Raw genomic sequence first — 19,673 nt, forward strand, 5'->3', positions numbered from 1 at the left:
CTGAGTCCAGCCTAGCCCCCCGTACTCCCGCCTGGGGAGACTCCCCTCGACCATGGCTGACCTAGGTGTGTGTGTCTTGAGATCAGCCCAGCTCGGACTTCCGTGTCCTTTGGGCCCTCCCAGAGCTCTGCAGTCAGCTGTCCTGGGTGACGGCCAGCCTGGGGTGGTGACCGTCTGAGTCCCTGTGTCCCGCAGACGGAGTTCCTCATGTACAACCCGCCCTTCTACACGGCCGACAGGAAGGACAAGGACTTGGTGGACCCCGTGGGGGAGTGAGTACCCTGCTTCCTGCCTGGATGGGCACCCCATCCTCCGTGGGGGCTGGGACATGCTGGGAGGCATGTGGCTGGGGTCGCCTGTGGCTGGAGGAGCCCCGTGGTGGACGAGGGGTCACTGTGGCCACTCTGCCTCCCGCCATCTCTGTTGGGGATGTGACCTCTCCTCTCCCTTCCAGTGCCCTGGAACCTCTGTCCAGGATCAGCTACAATGCGGTGGACGGACCAGTGGACCGGCGCAGCTTCCATGGAGTCTACACAGTGCGGGATGGGCTCCCTCTGTGAGTGTACCGCCCCCCGCTCCAGCCCTTCTCCAGCCCTCCTCAGCCACATCTGCAGTTTTCCTTCTGGGGTCAGGCTTCCTCTCCAGCAAAGTTGGTGTTTTTCTGATTTGTTGTTCAGTCTCTCAGTCATGTCCAACTCTTTGGGACCCCATAGACTACAATATGCCAGGCTTCCCTGTCTTTCATTATCTCCTGGAGTTTGCCCAAACTCATGTCCATTGAGTCGATGATGCCATGCAACCATCTCATCCTCTGCTTCCCTTCTCCTCCTTCCCTCGATCTTTCCCAGCATCAGGGTCTTTTCTAATGAGTTAGCTCTTTGCATCAAGTAGCCAAAGTATTAGAGCTTCGGCTTCAGCATCAGTCCTTCCAATGAACTTTCAGGGTTGATTTAAATTTTTCTGATAAAAATAAACAAAGTATGGAAGAAAGAAACATCAACATAAAGTACTTTCTACCAACCCTGGAGGCCCACACTTGGCAGTCTCCCTGGACACGTGTGGAGGGGTGGGGACTGTGAACTGGCCCTGCTGGCCCGGGCACTGTGCCCCGGTTCTCTGACACAACTTTTAGGACCTCCATTCCTGAGGTGTAGAAAGAGGGTAAAACGTGGACCCCATTGTGAGAGTAAAGCAGGGGCAATGTTAAAGGGCTGCTGGGCTTACATTTCCAGGCTTGTGCTGTAGGGCAGTATGCCCCACTGCACAGGTGTGGAATCAGCATAGAGATGAAAGGGGACCTGTGGCGTCAGGCCCAGCAGGCACTTGGTGGATGCCTACCGTGTGCTGGCCTGGGGTCTGAGGGTCGCTGGGGAGGCTGCACCACCAGGGCGGAGGCCGGGGACGGGATCACAGTCAGCTGGGATTTGGAGACCCCAAGGAGCAGGCGGTTGTTGAGGGAAATTGCCTGTGCGAGGAGGTGGGTGGTGGGCCCTGGGAATGTTCTGGAGCAGGGAGGGGTTGCCGGGGTCCAGCCCCGGCTGATCCAGGGAGTTCGAAGCGGGGACGGCATCGGCGAGGATCAGGATACAATAGCTTCAATTAGATATTAATTAGAGGTATAAAGAGTAATAGAATGAGGATAGCTCAGTAGGAAAATTCAGTGGAGAAAAGAGGCTGAGTAGCTTGGTTTACGCGGAAGACCAATAAAACTTCAAGACAAGAAGTTTGCACCACTTACGTAGGCCACAGGCGTCCTTCCGTTCTCCCGAAGGAGAGGAGACACTGAGGCCTCCCCGGTCGGATCTTAGAAGCCCAGGCAAAATTAGTAAGCTTGGTGGGTTCCGAGCTCCAGATGGAGACTCAGCCAGAGTGAGAGAGAGAGCTACATGGGGAGACCAGTATTTCGAGAAACTGATCCCAATTCTTTATTTTCCATGGTCTACTTTTATACACTGAGATGTTATGCAAAAGTCACGCAGGGTCAGCAGTCCTGACTTTTATCAAAGTCAGGTGCTTCATACAAATGTATACAGAGGTCTTAGGGGTGTTACATCATCTTCTGGCCGGGGGGCCTGCTGACAATTTATGACCCTCTCCCTGTGACAGCGGTCAGTCAACCAGGACACTTATTTCTCCAGGGGTGATTATTCTTAAAACAGATGCCACCCAAATAAAGTTACATTCCTATAGGGTGAGGGTGTAGTGGGTTTTAATTAAGGAAAGAATTTACTTAGCCTAAGGTCTAACGTGATTTATATCAAAGGTTAATACTTATTTCTTCTATATATTCATTAATGTGTGTAAGGGCAGGGGATGTGGAGACTTAGCAACAAACATTGGCTCAACAAATGAAAAACCTTTCACCAATACAATTTCTAATCAGCCCATTATACTTATACTAATGGTTTTCTAACTTTTCTAAGGAACCTGTTTTTAGAAGGTTTAAAGCATCTCGTGCCTCTCATGGTTGGGAGGCTGTGAGCAATCACATGTGGCCGGACAAGCCTGTCAGGCAGGCTAGAGAACCTTCAGAGGAGTTTGTAGGTTAAAACACTCTTGTCACGCCCAGGAGTTTTTATTAACTGGAGCTCTAAGTTAACTCCTTCTCCGAAAGAGGTGGTGAGGGACAGCCCCCCGCAAGTCAGAGGTGTAGGTGAGAGCACAAAGTAGTAAAGTAGGCAGGCTCTGGTTATGGGGGTAGATGCTCAAGGATTTCCAGGGGGACTCCTGAGGCTCGATCCTGCCTTTGCGTATGTCGAGCCTCCTTCCTCATGACCTTTGCCATGGGCCGAGTGCCTCACTCTGGCCCCCAACAAGGGGTGACCACTGGGGTATAAGCTGCAGGATGGGATGGTAGAGATGAGTGGGGCAGGGAAACTGAGGTGACCAGGTGCGTCTCCAGCCCTGGACAGGGGAGGGGATTGGCGAGGGGGATACAGTGTGCAGGAAGAGAGCAGTGCCGAGAGTCACAGGCAGAGGAGGGGGACCATTGATGCATGCTCACAGGCCAGCTGAGGCCCTCGGGCACGGCACCATGGTCAGTCAGGCGCTCTTTGGGGGGACATCTGCTGTGGGGCTGGTTTCTGCTCCCAGAGGCCCCTTTCCTCTCCAGCCCACCCCGAGGTAGCCACTGCCCACCCTGGAGCCCCCAACAGACAGGGTTTGCAGTGGACAGCCCCAGTGCATGACACAGAGTCACCCAGCCTGGTCAAGGGGCCTTGGGCTCTGGGGTCTGGTCTGGGCTTCCTCCCTGGTCCTGTCCAGGGGAGCTGCCTGGGCTCCAAGAACCCTGAGCCAGGGCAGCTTTAGGTAGAGCTGGCACACAGCCCCTGCAGAGCCCCTGCCTGCTGCCCTGGCTGGGGTCTCCAGCCACTGGCGGTGGGCTGAGCTGACCCCTGTCTACCCAGGAACCCCATGGGCCGCACGGGACTGCGCGGCCGCGGGGACCTCAGCTGCTTCGGCCCCAATCACACGCTGCAGCCTGTGATCACCTGGTGAGTAGCCCCTGATGAGCACAGTGTCGCCCAGCTCCCCACCGCGTGGTGGGGCAGGGGATGAATGTGGGTGCCCCCAGGAGAGCCCAAATCCTTCTTCCCCACAGGCTGCCTCACTTCCCTGTGGGTCCCCTCCTTCAGAGGCCCCTTGGGGAGGACTTTGTCACTACGCAGACAAATATCCATACCAATTCACCCTTCACTTCCAGAGAGACAGAGTGGGAAGGGCTAGGTCCAGGGCATGGGCTTCTTTAAGGCTTTTGGTAGAAAACTATTGTCCAACAAGGCTGACCCGTTCTGGTCAGACTGGAGGTTATGGGAGCAGATGGTTCCTCTCCCCTGGAGCAGGTGCCAGTGGCCTAGCCGGTGGCCTCCTCAGGGGGGGGGCGGGGGCAGGGGCAGGCTGACCCTTCCCCTCCCATCCTTCTGCAGCTGGAGGCGGAATCTGGATGGTGCCATCTGCAGGAAGAACGTCAAGAAGATGCTGGAGGTGCTGGTGGTGAAGCATGGCCCCTCCGAGCACTGGATGCTGCCTGGGGTGAGGCCCCCGCTGTCCCAGGCCCTGCACTCGTTTGCCTTCTCTGCCACCGACAGGTCACCAGCCACCAGCGGCCGCTGCCCTGGACAGCTTGGAAGCTGTCCCTGTTCTGAATGACAAAGGCTGGTCCTTGCCTTAGAAGGAGTGCTTTCTCCTAGCTCTTCGTTTGGTGGTTGTGAAGATGGGTTCAGGCGCTCTTTGGAGCGTAAGCACTGACTGAGCACCTGCTGGGTCCAGGCACCAGGCTCAGGGCTGGGGTTGCCCCTGCAGAGCTCAGGGCTGGGGGTGGGCGTCTTGGGCACGCACCTACCCTGGCCCTGGGGCCTGAGCTGAGCCCCGAGGGCAGGATGGTGTTGCTCGGGGCAGGGCGGGGCATACACGTGCCCTCTGCTCGGGGCAGCAGCTATTTGCAGGACTGATGAGCTCATGGTGACATAACTGGGTTGTGTTCTGCTGGGCCTGTCCTGACCAGGCACCCCAACCACTAGGATTCTGATCTGTCCGTCTGCCTTCTGCTCTCCCAAACCCTGTCGTTACTCTGGGGTCAGAACAGGCAGGTCCAGACAGGAGGACTGTGCACCCATAGGTCCCAGGCCAGCGTCCCCGTGCAGCTCTGAGGGGCCCCTCCCCTGAGCCTGCCCCTGGAGTCCATAATCTACCCCAGCTCAGCACGAAGCTGCTGGGTTTTCCTGGCATCCACTCGGTGGGGCAGCAAGTTAATGAGTGTGCGTGGGGCAGACCCCCTGAGGGTCTTCAGACCCCAGCCAGGATTCCAGGGCTCTGGGCGGTCTGGCTCCTGCAGCCACGACCCCCGTGCCCTCCAGGTGAGGGAAGGTGAGCCCAGGCTGGGCCGTCTCCCCCCCGAGGATTCTCCAGCACCCTTCAACCTCCCTCTCCAGTCTCTCTTGACATCTTCCGAGCAGTGTCCCCTGAGGGACAGCTGAAGGTCCCGCCACCCGAGGCAGTGCAGGGCAGGGAGTCTCCCAGGCTGGAGCAGTAGATGTGGTGTGGATGAGAGGCGCCCTAGATGGGTGGAGAGGGGAGTGCAGGTGCAGGCCCATGTCCAGGGCAGAGTGTTCCAGGAGTGGCCAGGGGCCCAGCGCACTGGAGCCGAGGCTGGAGGTGGGGTGGGGATGCACACACACGAGACGCAGCCCTCTGGCTGGTGGCCAGGTGGCAGAGTTCAGGGTGCTGGTTCCCCTATGGTGCCCGGTACTCCTCAAAGGCTGTGACACCTGGCCTCACGGGCTGACATGGACAGTGGGCTCTGGGCAATGTCACTCTGGCCCCGAGGCAGCTGCTGCCAGAGGCTCATCCACCTGAGGCTCCAGGGGGCTGGCCCACTGCCCATGCCAAGTGGGTGGCCAGAGGACACAGGTCCCAAACCACCCTGCCCACCTGCCCCCGCCTCCCTCTCTGCTCAGGGCTCCCGGGAGCCAGGAGAGATGCTGCCCCGGAAGCTAAAGCAGGTCCTGCGAAGAGAGTTATGGTCTTCCTTCGAGCGCCTGCTGACTCAGGGCATGAAGGTGAGGTGGCTCTTCTGCTTTGCTCCCACCTGTGCATCTGGGCCCTGGGGTGTGTGGTTGTGCCGGCTGCTGGGCAGGCTGCAGGAGCCGAGTGGGGAGCCTGCTCCGAGCCCACTGCCCACAGCTCCTGGAGGGAGAACTGGGACCATGTGGCCTGGCTCTGGGCCCCTCGCCTTCCTTCCCTGTCTGGGCTTTCTCCCGAGATCAAGGAGGGCTCCTGGGCCAGGGCAGGCCTATTGTCTGGCTCACATTCACTCTTGCCCTGAGCATAGCTGGGCACAGCACATAACTTGCTTTTTCAGTGAATTTGCAAAGGCCGTAGTTTTAGGTCTGTATTTCTGAATCCACCTTGCTCTTTTTCACAACCATGTAACATTCTGTGCCATGATTTATTTAAGCAGTCCTCCAAGTGGGTGTCTGAGTTGTTGGTTCGCCTCTGTTGCGTCTCAGGATGAAGTAGGCAATTGCTGATATTTACGGCTTGACCTACAAACCCAGCAGTTCTGCGTGGTTTGTCCGCTGCAGCCCCTGAGGGAGCATCGCCGTCTCTATTTTCTCTACTTAGTAAAAAATAATTAAACTTTATTTGTTGAGGTTAAATCTAAACAACATATAATGAGCCATTTTGAAGTGAGCAGTTCAGTGGCGTTTGGTGCATAGACAGCCTGGTGTGGTCCCCACCTCTGTCTAGCTCAAGAATGTGTTGTTACCCCCAAAAGGGAGCCTGTACCCTTGAGCAGTCACCCGCTTCATCCCCCCTCCAGCCCCTGGCGCCCATGAGGCTGCCTTCTGTCTCTGTGGATTTGCCTGTTCTGGACATTTATTGCCAGTGGAATCATTTAGCGTGAGGCCTTCAGTATCTGGCTTCTTTCACTTAGCCTACTGTCTGGAGGTCCACCCGTCCTTTTTAATCCTTCCAAGGGCAGTTGAGGCAGGTCTGGATCCCAGGCCAAAGACCAAGAGGGTGACGAGCGAGGCCATGGCCCCCTGTGATTGGTCAGTCAAGTTGAAGGCCGTGCTGGGGGCAGGAAGACAAGGCAGGGAGAGGCCAGGTGGGGCTGGGGCATGGTGGACAGCTGTGCCCACAGTGGCCCAGACCCAGAGAAGGCTTGGGGCCCTCCCTCTGGGAGAAAACCAGGGGATCAGGGGTCCATCACACCTTTGCTATCTCCCAGGTGTACAAAGGATACGTGGATGACCCCAGGAACACAGACAATGCCTGGATCGAGACGGTGGCTGTGAGCATCCACTTCCCAGACCAGAACGATGTGGAGCTCAAGAGGCTGAACTCTGTACGTGGCCTGGGTTTCAGGCTTGGAGGAACAGGGGCTGGGGCCATCAGTGCTCTGGAGAGGTCCTGGGGTCTGCAGGGAGGGGTCTGAGGGGTTCCCTGGCTTGGGGCCAGAGCTGGCCAGGACCAGAGAAGGGGGCTGTGGGGTTTGAGTTGTACCAGAGGGTCTGGGGGGGCAGCCAGGAGAGGCCAGAGGGCAGCAGCAGGTGGGTGGGGCAGAGGGGGACCCTTGGGCCTCTGGGCTCATGCCCAGGTGAGGCTGGTTCATGCACTCTTGTGGGGATATCGTCCTGTATACTTCGATCCCCCTACAATCCCCGAATCTGGAACTGGGCTGGGAAGTCCCAGGGAACAAAACCCAGGCCTTGTCTGCAGGACAGAAAACCGCAGAATAAGGCTGTACCCACCCACCCTCCACGCTTTCAAGGTTTCTGGGGCTTTGCAAGCATTTTCTGATTTGTGCCTGAAGGGGGTGATCTTAGCATCGTTCAGTAGAAGTACAAAGGCAGCGGTCACTAGCCAGTCTGTAGCAGGGTTGGGAGCCGGGCCTTGGGGTCCCCACCGCCCTCCTGCTGTCTATGGGTTCGGGGTGTGGGGGTGAGGGCAGGGCCACTCAGGAGGGACTCAGGACTCACCTCTGTTTCCGCAGCATCTGCACTCCTGTGACGAGGGGATGGCCATTCGCTGGCAGGTGGTGGATGAGCGCATCCCCCTGTATGACAACCACAAGGTCATCCTCCAGAAAGTGGCCTCCTTGTTCATGGCCTACTACTGACCGGAGACGCAGCCTGTGTGGCCCTGTGGGGGCCGGCAGGGCTGGTCCATCTACGGCCCACTGGGAGTGTCTGCCCCTCATGGCCAGCTCATGAACTGGAGGCATTGGAGTGCTCTGGGAGGAGAGCTGATCAGGGCACAGGCAGGCTCTGGCCACGAGGCAGGGCCTCAGGGTCAAGGTGGCCACTGGGACTCCGCCAGCCAACACTGCCTCTCCCGAGCCTGCTGGTGGCCTGTGGACGCCCTCCTGGCCACATCCTCTGAGCAGCACGTCCACCACCAGCGGTGCATCTGCCCCAGGCCAGCGCTCCCCGGAGAGTCAGCGCTCCCTGTGGCCTCCTCCTCAGGCCCACGGCCCCAAGAGGGCCTCCACCGTGCCCTAACTGGGACCCTCACCTGGTCTGGGGCAGCCTGGGACTCCAGTTTCCATGACCATCGGGGCTGAGCCCCATGGTGGGGCAGGAGGGCAAGCTCCCACCTCCTCTTGGGTTGCGGAGGTCTCTGCCTGTGTGCTGTCCCAGGTCCAGGCAGGCAGGACGCAGAAGCACCGGGGGTAGGACCTCTCTTGCACATGGTGCTCCCTCTTCCCTCCTCCAGGGAGGAGTGGGTCGTGGGTGTGGACTGAGGGGCCACCCAGTTTAGCATCAGTACCTCACAGACTGTCTGCAGCCTTGGGATGTTGTGCAAACCCCGCACCAAACCTGCCCTCCCCACCAGAGTCACTGGTCTCTTGTTTGTCCCTCAGATGGAGTTGCAGACATGAGCAGTGGTGGGGGATTGTGCCTGAGTCACAAGACGTCTTCCAGCCACAACCAAGCTTCCCGGGGCCCCAGGGGATCTCCTGTGGACACCCCACAGCCCCCTAGTCCAAACTCATGACTGCTCCTCCAATCAACGACCTTCCCAACACACACACACACCTTCCCTCTTCCTCATTTTCCTAGACCCCAGCTCCAGCCTCCAACCTGGGGCTCAGCCGCTCATGCCTTCCCCTGCCCCTACCCTGCAGGTGCTCAGACACTGTGGGGTACTTGTTTGTTTGTTTTTAATCTAGAATTACAGATCCAGCCAAACTAGCACTTAAGTGGCAGCAGCAAATAAAGACATTTAAAACTCATAAAGAAAGTTACTCGCTCAGTCGTGTCCGACTCTCTGTGACCCCATGGACTGTAACTCACTCATCCTCTATCCATGGAATTCTCCAGGGAAGAATACGAGAGTGGGTGGCCATGCCCTTCTCCAGGAAGGAGGGAGATTTTCCTCCTCCCAGGGATCAAAACCGGATCTCTCGCATCGCAGGCAGATTCTTTACTGTCTGAACGTGCTTCTCATGCATCCTTTCTGAAAGAACTTCTCAAAGAAGAATTACAGAAAAGCGAAACACACTGTCTTAGTTAGCTTGGGCTGCGTAACAAAGGACCACAGCCAGACCACTCACTTTCCCACAGATCTAGAGGCTGGGAGTGGAGGTCAGGTGTGGGCAGGGTGGTTCCTGCTGAAGCCTCTGCCTCTGTTGTCCCTGGCCGCCTCATTCCACATCCTCAGGTGGTCTTTCCTTGGAGTGTGCAGGGAAGGAGGGGTCTCTAGTTCTCTTACAGGGGCACAAATGCCGCCATGTCTGGGCCCCACCCTATGACCTCATTTAACCTTACTTCCTTAGAGGTCCTTGCTCCAAATACAGCCACATGGGATTGGGGCTTCAACATAGGGATTTAGGGAAGGGATACAAACAGGTGTCAAACACGAACAGGACGCAAACATCTGGCTTCCCTGGTGGCTCAGTGGTAAAGAATCTGCCTGCAGTGCAGGAGACGTGGGCTCGATCCCTGGGTCAGGATGATCCCCTGGAGAAGGAAATGGCAACTCACTCCAGTATTCTTGCCTGGGAAATCCCATGGGTGGAGGAGCCTGGTGGGCTGTAGTCCGTTGGGGTCACAAAAGAGTCGGACGTGAGTTAGAAACTAAACAACAGCACAGACATTTAGTCCATCACACACACACACACACACACACACACACACACACACACACATAACCAAAAGCGGGGTCCAGTTGCTCACTGCTCAAAAGACAATAAAGAGGCCAGGTTGGTGGAAAGGAAAGTTTGTTTTATTTTGGATGCCAGCAACAGGGGTGGCGGGGGGGAGGGTGGACACCTGTCCAAAAGCTGACTTCCCCCACTTTACTGACAATCAGTGGCAAGAGCGTTCATGGACAGAGGGAAGGACTCCTCACAGAAACAGCAGTCAGCTCTGACTGTCATCTGGTGATTGGTCTTCAGTGGTCTGAGCAGCGTCACCCAGATTGTCTCAAGTACATTAGTCTTCAGTTCCAGGGTCGGCTTGTTCCCATTTCCTTGAGGCCAGTTCTTGGAAGTGTGGCAGCTTATGTCATAGCTACACTCTGGTCATTATGCATCAATGGTTAACTTCTCCACCTGGTAGGGGTTTCAGTATCTACAGGACAGCTCACAGGATGGCTCAGAATATTCTCTATAGCACTGGAGGAAGAACTAAAGGTCCTTGACTCAGCTTCCTGACTATTTTTGTTTTGTCCCATTTGACTGTTTTCCTCTGCTTTTGTATTTTTTCACTTCTCTGATTAAACTTGTTCATGGCTAAAGTTTTTCTACAGACAAAAGGCAGGCAGAGAACATGAGAGGGAAGGACCCATTTCACACATAGACTGAGCTCTGCGGAAGCAAAAAAACTACTAAATGTAGAGCTAAGTTTTACCACTGTTGAGGCATGATGTATAAAGAAAATTTAATGATCATTCTTGTAGAAATCCCAGCTTGTGTCCTTGGGAGTGGGCAGAGGAATGAACGCAGCCAATACAAGTAGAGAAGGTCTCCTCTTGTCACAAGGAAGAAATAGATGCTGCCCGTCACAGTGCCGGGGGAAGAATGCGGGCAGTGAGACCTGCGAATGTATATCACAGCCCAGGTAACCTCCAGAGGATGGAGAGAGAGGAATAACATCAGGCCACCAGAGGAACCAAGCAGAAATCTAGTCAAAGAGAGAAAATAGCAGTAGAAGATGTTTCACATGGAATAAGGTGGCAGGAAATAATCAAAACGTATCAGCAATTATGACACACACAAAGTGTGAGTTGCATATTGGGATAAAAGATAACAACAAATTTCTCTTCTTTTCTGTATATTTTCCTCTATCACCCCAAAGAGACATGTTTCAGCTGACAATAGTAGGGAGTCAGCCCACCAAACACTCTCCAAAGAAAAGGTGTGGATGCAGGTCCAGCAGAGGACAGAACTTAAGGTTTGAGTTTGTCCTTTTAAGAACAAAGGGGAGTTTGAGTGGGGAAAGGTACCAATCCATTAAGAAGGTAGCAGTTTTGTGAACTGCTATCCATCTTCCCAGGTGACTCAATGGTAAAGACCCCACCTGCCGATGTAGGAGACGTGGGTTCAATCCCTGGGTCAGGAAGATCCCCTGGAGAAGGAAATGGCAACCCACTCCAGGATTCTTACCTGGGGAATCCCATGGACAGAGGAGCCTGGCAGGCTATAGTTCATGGGGTCACAAGAGTCAAGACTCAACTGAACACAAGCTTCCATCTAGCATCATATTTTTTAAAATAAGAAATGCAAAATTGATAGAAATTCCAGGAAATATGGGCAAACTCACAGTAATGTTTAAGATTTTTCTTTTAGAAATCAAGGAGCAAACAAAAAATAGGGCAAAATTTGAATAACGCAATCAACAGGATTGAGGTCATTCTATGCAGTGTTTGTGAGCATGTTTACCTGAATATTGTGAAACTGTTAGCTGCTCAGTCATCTCTGACTCTTTGCAACCATGTGGACTGTAGCTTGTCAGGCTCCTCTGTCCATGGAATTCTCCAGGCAAGAATACTGGAGTGGATAGCCATTCCCTTCTCCAAGGGATCTCCGACATAGGGATTGAATCCAGGTGTTATTCCTTACTATCTGAGCCACCAGGAAAGCCCCTTACCTACATATTACATATGGTTCAGTTCAGTTCAGTTCAGTCGCTCAGTTGTGTCCGACTCTTTGCGACCCCATGAATCATAGCACACCGGGCCTCTCTGTCCATCACCAACTCCCAGAGTTCACTCAAACCCATGTCCATCAAGTCAGTGATGCCATCCAGCCATCTCATCCTCTGTCGTCCCCTTCTACTGCCCCCAGTCCCTCCCAGCATCAGGGTCTTTTCCAATGAGTCAACTCTTCTCATGAGGTGGCCAAAGTACTGGAGTTTCAGCTTCAGCATCAGTCCTTCCAATAAACACCCAGGACTGATCTCCTTTAGGATGGACTGGTTGGATCTCCTTGCAGTCCAAGGGACTCTCAAGAGTCTTCTCCAACACCACAGTTCAAAAGCATCAATTTTTGGCCCTCAGCTTTCTTCACAGTCCAACGCTCACATCCATACAAGACCACTGGAAAAACCATAGCCTTGACTAGACAGACCTTTGTTGGCAAAGTAATGCTTTTCAATATACTATCTAGGTTGGTCATAACTTTCCTTCCAAGGAGTAAGCGTCTTTTAATTTCATGGCTGCAATCACCATGTGCAGTGATTTTGGAGCCCCCAAAAATAAAGTCTGACACTGTTTCCACTGTTTCCCCATCTATTTCCCATGAAGTGATGGGACCGGATGCCATGATCTTAGTTTTCTGAATGTTGAGCTTTAAGCCAACTTTTTCACTCTCCACTTTCACTTTCATCAAGAGGCTTTTTAGTTCCTCTTCACTTTCTGCCATAAGGGTGGTGCATATTTATAAATACATGTGTGTATGTATATATAAATACATGTTATATATTATACATGTACATTATGTCTCACCTCCACATATATTTGTTTATATATAAATTGTGTGCAATATATTTATTTGGGTACAATATGTATAATACATATTTGTATAATAAAGGATGTATAACATGCACATCTATGTACGCACGTTATATGGTGTGTGTGTGTGATTGTGTACCCACCCCAACAACAAGGTCCAGAGGTGACATGTTGTTCTCAGACACGGAATATTCACAGCAGTGAGCGTCCATCACACCACCAAGGGGGTCTCAGCAACTTCCCAAGGCAGCTCCATCACTGCAGCCGCACTCCACCCACAGCACCGGAAGAGTGCTGTTAGGAGGTGGCCATGCACCAGAAGAGGACAGGAAATACCTCAGTGGGTCCAGGTGTCTGCCTGGGACGTGAGTGACTGTTCCCCTGACCAGCTGGGAGGAGCCCAAGCGGTATCCAGGGCAGGACACTGGTCCTCGCCCCTGCCCTCAGCCCTTCGTGGATGGGGGGCTTCTGTCCTTACTCTGGATGCTCTAGTTTTCTGGGCAAGAGGACCAATGGGGAGGGGCCGTGTCTCCAGGGGCAGAGCAGTCACTGGCCCCGGGTTTCCAGTTAGCACTAGGTCCAGGGCCAGCCCACTGCCTAGGATTCAGAGCAAGAGAGCCCTGTGGGCTGGGTGCCACTGAGGGAATGCCCAGAGTGGGGGCTGTGCATGCTTCCACGCCCTCTACCTCTGCCAGAGATCTGCACTGGGGCAGCTAGAACAAGACAATGAGAGGGTCCAAGTCACGGCCTCAGGGATGTGGCTGGAAGTCTCAGAAAGGAACAGTTAAGACCTTAAATGCACTTATTTGAAAATCAAGAGTGAAAGTAAATTATCTGAGTTTATGACTCAAAAAGCTCAAAAAATAGCTACAGAATCAACAGAGGCTCAGAGGCTCAGACAGGGGCTCAGACAGGGACTAAATCAGATGTAACCAAAGAGGGAAAAATTAAGAATTGGCATGGTGAATATATTCAAAACTCAATTCTTGAAGAAGAACAACAAAATCAACAAAACTTGGACAAGAGGAAGAGTGAGAGACCAGGGGAGGGGGTGTGCGTACTGGTGCGGGGCAGGCGAGACTGCTGTGGAATTCCCAGATCTACTGGATAGGCTGTAGTTCGGGGGTGCTGCTCAGGCCCAGAAATCCAGGAATTTCAGGAAATCCAGGAATCTGGGGGCTTAGAAGGAGCTGAGAATGGCCCAGGCTACTGAGGATAGTTTTACCATTGACAGTCCATCCATGGAGGCTCTTTGCGAGCTCAGGCCCTGCCTGTGTGGTTCTGGGCAGCAGGTTTTGCAGGGGGGTCCTGGGTCTTCTCTCTTTGAGTGGTTCCAGCCCCTGCCCATGAGCAGGCTGCAGTCAGCAGTGCCCTGCAAGCCAAGGATTCTGGCTTAGGGTTCCCCCAGCTGGGCAAGGGCAGGAACTGGGACCAGCAGGGATCAGTGTGGAGGCCAGGGTTGCTGAGGGTGGAGCTGGGTGCAGTGGATGGGAAGGTGGGAGAGCAAGGCGGCAGCACACACTAAGCCAGCCGGCCACACCCCAGAAGGGCCCGTCCCAGGCTGCTCTGAGGCCTTTGCCTGGGGAGGCAGGGTCTCGACCTTAGGATGTTTGTTCATCCCACCACTGTGGCTGCAGCTCCTCCTGGTTCATCCCCAGGGAGATTCACTCAGCCCTCGCTAGCAAAAACAACCTGCCTGACGGGGAAGCAATTAACCAGTGGGAGCCTCGTGTTTTGTCCCTTGGGTCAGGAGGCCTGGATTCTGGGCGGATAAATGGGTGAGATAATCGACCTGGAGCCCAATTACAGTTATGAGGGCAGCTACAGTGAGTGGGCGGACCATGTGGCCAGGATGGCATTAGAAGGCTGCTGGTGTTTCTGAGAGCAGACTTGTGGTCCAGAGTGGACAGTGAGCCAGGCTCTCACAGGGCCCTGTGGCCTGGGCCTGGCCGGCTACCATCCCTCCTGCAGGGACTCTGATGTCATCATCCAGTGAGGCCACAGCCCATGAGGACCAGGAGGACAGCATCATGCCCTAAATGGGTCCATCCACCCATCCATCCATTGCTGTATTCACCACCCACACGTGTGACCATCTGTGAATACACACGTAGCCAGCACATCCCTGCTTTCTTTTACTGAGGAATTACATGCCCTCAGTTACCTGCACACATCTGCAGCCTAGCAGCTTGGAGGGTTTTTCACTGATGTTGACAACCAGCACCCAGATCATGACACAGAACACCCAGGCCCAGAAGCCCCCTCGAACCCCTTCCCCTCCCCGCCTCTGCCACCGAGCCGTGTTGCCTATTCTGGAACTTTCCATAAAGAGAAATCACAGAGGGAACTCTGAGTGTTTGGCCCTTCCCCTACTGCATAATAACGTCAGGATGTATCCACACCCATGCTGTAGTTTTGGGTGGTAATCACATTGATTTGTTTAACTTAACTATTTAAAATATTCCATAATTTGGGGGCTCCCCTCTTCAGTCTACTATATAATAAAAACATTGCAGCAGTTTCATGGCTTATCTTACTTTAATCTCTTAAAAGACACTTGACAGTGAGATTTGAGGGGTTCCTACACATGTAGACGTCCACTGCATGGCCACTACATGGCCAGGGGAGAGCATGCCCTCAGGGCTCCAACCCTATTTGGGAAGTAGGGTGAGCTGACGTGACCTCTGGGGACTGTGATGAGAAATGATAGTCGATCAGATCAGATCAGATGAATCGCAGCACACCAGGCCTCCCTGTCCATCACCAACTCCCGTAGTTCACTCAGACTCACGTCCATCGAGTCATGATGCCATCCAGCCATCTCATCCTCTGTCATCCCCTTCTCCTCCCACCCCCCAATCCCTCCCAGCATCAGAGTCTTTTCCAATGAGTCAACCCTTCACATGAGGTGGCCAAAGTACTGGAGTTTCAGCTTTAGCATCATTCCTTCCAAAGAAATCCCATGGCTGATCTCCTTCAGAATGGACTGGTTGGATCTCCTTGCAGTCCAAGGGACTCTCAAGAGTTTCCTCCAACACCACAGTTCAAAAGCATCAATTCTTTGGCCCTCAGCCTTCTTCACAGTCCAACTCTCACATCCATTCATGACCACAGGAAAAACCATAGCCTTGACTAGACGAACCTTTGTTAGCAAAGTAATGTCTCTGCTTTTGCATATGCTATCTAGGTTGGTCATAACTTTCCTTCCAATGAGTAAGCATCTTTTAATTTCATGGCTACAGTCACCATCTGCAGTGATTTTGGAGCCCAGAAAAATAAAGTCTGACACTGTTTCCACTGTTTCCCTATCTATTTCCCATGAAGTGATGGGACCGGATGCCATGATCTTTGTTTTCTGAATGTTGAGCTTTAAGCCAACTTTTTCACTCTTCTCTTTCACCTTCATCAAGAGGCTTTTTAGTTCCTCTTCACTGTCTGCCATAAGGGTGGTGTCATCTGCATATCTGAGGTTATTGATATTTCTCCCAGCAATCTTGATTCCAGCTTGTGCTTCTTCCAGTCCAGTGTTTCTCATGATGTACTCTGCATATAAGTTAAATAAACAGGGCGACAATATACAGCCTTGACATACTCCTTTTCCTATTTGGAACCAGTCTGTTGTTCCATGTCCAGTTCTAACTGTTGCTTCCTGACCTGCATACAAATTTCTCAAGAGGCAGATCAGGTGGTCTGGTATTCCCATCTCTTTCAGAATTTTCCACAGTTTATTGTGATCCACACAGTCAAAGGCTTTGGCATTGTCAATAAAGCAGAAATAGGTGTTTTTCTGGAACTCTCTTGCTTTTTCTATGATCCAGCGGATGTTGGCAATTTGATCTCTGGTTCTTCTGCCTTTTCTAAAACCAGCTTGAACAACTGGAAGTTCATGGTTCACATATTGCTGAAGCCTGGCTTGGAGAATTTTGAGCATTACTTTACTAGCGTGTGAGATGAGTGCAATTGTGCGGTAGTTTGAGCATTCTTTGGCATTGCTTTTCTTTGGGATTGGAATGAAAGCTGACCTGTTCCAGTCCTGTGGCCATTGCTGAGTTTTCCAAATTTGCTGGCATATTGAGTGCGGCACTTTCACAGCATCATCTTTCAGGATTTGAAATAGCTCAACTGGAATTCTATCACCCCCACTAGCTTTGTTCGTAGTGATGCTTTCTAAGGCCCACTTGACTTCACATTCCAGGATGTCTGGCTCTAGGTGAGTGATCTCACCATCGTGATTATCTGGGTCGTGAAGATCTTTTTTGTACAGTTCTTCTGTGTATTCTTGCCACCTCTTCTTAATATCTTCTGCTTCTGTTAGGTCCATACCATTTCTGTCCTTTATCGAGCCCATCTTTGCATGAAATGTTCCTTTGGTATCTCTGATTTTCTTGAAGAGATCTCTAGTCTTTCCCATTCTGTTGTTTTCCTCTATTTCTTTGCATTGATCGCTGAAGAAGGCTTTCTTGTCTCTTCTTGCTATTCTTTGGAACTCTGCATTCAGATGTTTATATCTTTCCTTTTCTCCTTTGCTTTTCGCTTCTCTTCTTTTTACAGCTATTTGTAAGGCCTCCCCAGACAGCCATTTTGCTTTTTTGCATTTGTTTTCCATGGGGATGGTCTTGATCCCTGTCTCCTGTACAATGTCACGAACCTCATTCCATAGTTCATCAGGCACTCTATCTATCAGATCTAGGCCCTTAAATCTATCTCTCACTTCCACTGTATAATCGATACCACACCATAAAGCAACCGCGACACAGCAGAGTCCCAGCTAAGAGTTAACTACACAGAGAAAATGGGCTCATAAAATACTCAATCCAAAAGAAGGTAGGAAAAGAGGAAAAGGGAACAGAGCCGAGGGACAAATGGGGCAGAAATGGGACAGATGGGAGCTCATCACCCCGTGGATGTGGGTGGTCAGAGCCAGGATGTCACCTACACCATCAAACCTGGTGTGACCGCATTTCCCACTGTGCCCGGGTCTGTTCCAGGACGCCACATCCCATGCAGTTGCTATTTTCCCTTAGTCTTTTCCAGTTTGTAACAGTGAGTCAGTCTTTTCTCATCTTTCCATTTTGGAACTGATCAGTCACTTTGTAAAATGCCTTTCAATTTGGGTGTGTCTGGTGTGTTCTTATCATTAGAAAGAGATCGTGCCTTTTTGGCAAGAATACCACAGAAGTGATGTTGTGTCTTTCTCAGTCCATGTATCAGGAGCTACATGATGCCAGCCTGTCTTGTTACTGATGATATTAACCTTAGTCACATACATAAGGTAGTTTCTGCTGTGTTTCTTCACTGTAAATGTATTATTTCTCCCTTAGCAGTTCATAAATATATTGAGGATGATACTTTGATTCTATGGAAATCCTTAAGGAAAGTAAATATAAAGACATAGGAGGGAGGAGGGATAGATCGGGAGATTAGGATAAAATAGGTAACTATGCAGATATACACTATAATATATAAAATAGATAACTAATAAGAACCTGCTGAACAGCACAGGTTGTTGTTCAGTCGCTCAGTCACGTCCAACTCTTTGTTACCCCGTGGACTGCAGCATGCCAGGCTTTCCTGTCCTTCACCATTTCCTGGAGCTTGCTCAAACTCAGATCCATTGAGTCGGTGATGCCATCCAAACTTCTCATCCTCTGTCGTCCCCTCAGCACACTCAGTTACCTGTTTTATCCTAATCTCCCAATTTAATCAGCACAGGGAACTCTACTCAATTCTCTGCAATGTCCTATATGGGAAAAGAATTCTTTAAAAAAAAAAAAAAGACATAAGTATATGTATAACTGATTCACTTTGCTGTATACTTGAAACCAACACAGCATTGTAAAGCAACCACACTCCAATAAATTTTTTTTTTTTAAAGACACAGGAAAGCAAAAAGAGTGGAGGAAGGTAACTCATCTTTTGATGTTAATCCATCAAAAAAGAGAGTTGGAGTGGCTACTAATGTCAGAAAAGTAGAATTCAGGGCAAAGAATCTGGGGATAAGGAGGTTCTTTTCATAATGACAAAGTGGTCAATTAATCAAGAGGACAAACTAATCTGAATATAAAGCTTCAAAATGCATGAAACAAAAACCTGATAGAACTTCAAGGAGTAACAGACAGATCTCAGGAACCTCAGTACACCTCTCTCAATTATTAGGTAGCAAGTAGACGGAAAATAAATAATCACTGAAGCAACTTAGCAATAGCAGCAGCAGCAGTAATTGAAGGAAGCTTCCTTATGCTGATAAGGACAGCTGCAAAACCCTATAGTCAACATTATTCCTAATGGTGAAAGATTGAATGTTTGCCCCTAGGGTCCAGAGGAACAAGATATCTGCTCTCACTCCTCCTTTTCATTATTGAACTAGGGCTCTAGCCAGTGCAATTAGGCATGAAAATGAAGTAAAAGACATTCAGACTGGGAACAAAAGTGTAATACTCTTTTTACTTATAGATAACACAATTGTGTTCATGTATGCAGAAAATCTTAAGGCGTCTACTAAAAGGGTGTCTACTAATTAGTTCTAGTAACTAATAAGTGAGTTTAGCAAAATCCAGATCAGTATGCAAATGCCAATTTTATTTCCATATATTAGCTTTTAACAAAGATACATTGAACTTAAAATACCATTTACAGTAACATTAAAAAATTAGATATATCTGACAAAAGATGTGTGAAACCAAAAACTACAAAACACATATGAAAGAAATAAAAGAACCTCGAAATGAGAAGATATACCATGTTCATAGAATGGAATACACAATATTGTCAAGATGTTAATTCTCTTAAACTGATTTGTAGATTCAGTACAATCTCAAACAAAATCCCACTAAACTCTTTTGGTAGAATTTGTCAAGCTGATTCTAAAATTCATGAGGCAAAGCAAAGAGTCCTGGATGACCAAAAGAACTTTATGGAAAAACAAAGTTAGAAGATTTATATTACTTGGCTTCAAGAATTACTGTAAAGCTTAAGTAACAAAGACAGCTTGGAACATTTACATAAAAATAGACAAATAGACCAACTGAATATAGAAAGTACAGAATAGACTCATACAAATACAGACCTCTGATTTTCAACAAAGATGCAGAGATAATTCAGTAGAAAAGGGATCATTAAAAAAAACAGTCCTGGAAAACTAGACATCTATTTGCACAAAAAATAAACTTCAAATTGTATCTCACACCAAATGCAAAATGTAAGTGCAATATGTA

At 50.8% G+C, this 19,673-nt stretch overlaps 1 protein-coding gene and 1 non-coding gene across 10 annotated transcripts in view; both read left to right on the forward strand.

The window, feature by feature from the left end:
• TRPM2 (transient receptor potential cation channel subfamily M member 2) overlaps positions 1–8,752 on the forward strand; it is a 51,016-nt gene extending 42,264 nt beyond the window's left edge. For 7 of the 9 annotated variants that reach the window (XM_044947600.2, XM_044947610.2, XM_044947593.2 and 4 more), the window contains 7 exons: positions 196–272; positions 455–556; positions 3,408–3,494; positions 3,927–4,032; positions 5,457–5,558; positions 6,734–6,850; positions 7,499–8,752. In XM_044947600.2, the coding sequence (XP_044803535.2) occupies positions 196–272; positions 455–556; positions 3,408–3,494; positions 3,927–4,032; positions 5,457–5,558; positions 6,734–6,850; positions 7,499–7,624 (717 nt within the window). In that variant the 3' untranslated portion in view covers positions 7,625–8,752. Of the gene's footprint in view, positions 1–123; positions 273–454; positions 557–3,407; positions 3,495–3,926; positions 4,033–5,456; positions 5,559–6,733; positions 6,851–7,498 lie in introns of those variants that run through there. The other 2 variants (XM_044947614.2, XM_044947612.2) reach the window with 2 other exon arrangements.
• On the forward strand, positions 5,456–5,496 carry LOC112587437. Its single transcript, XR_003111932.1, has one exon. It is a non-coding gene; the product is annotated as a Z6 small nucleolar RNA (small nucleolar RNA).
• Positions 8,753–19,673: the final 10,921 nt, after the last annotated feature.

The sequence above is a fragment of the Bubalus bubalis genome, chromosome 1 (assembly GCF_019923935.1).
Source record: "Bubalus bubalis isolate 160015118507 breed Murrah chromosome 1, NDDB_SH_1, whole genome shotgun sequence".
NCBI lineage: Eukaryota > Metazoa > Chordata > Mammalia > Artiodactyla > Bovidae > Bubalus > Bubalus bubalis.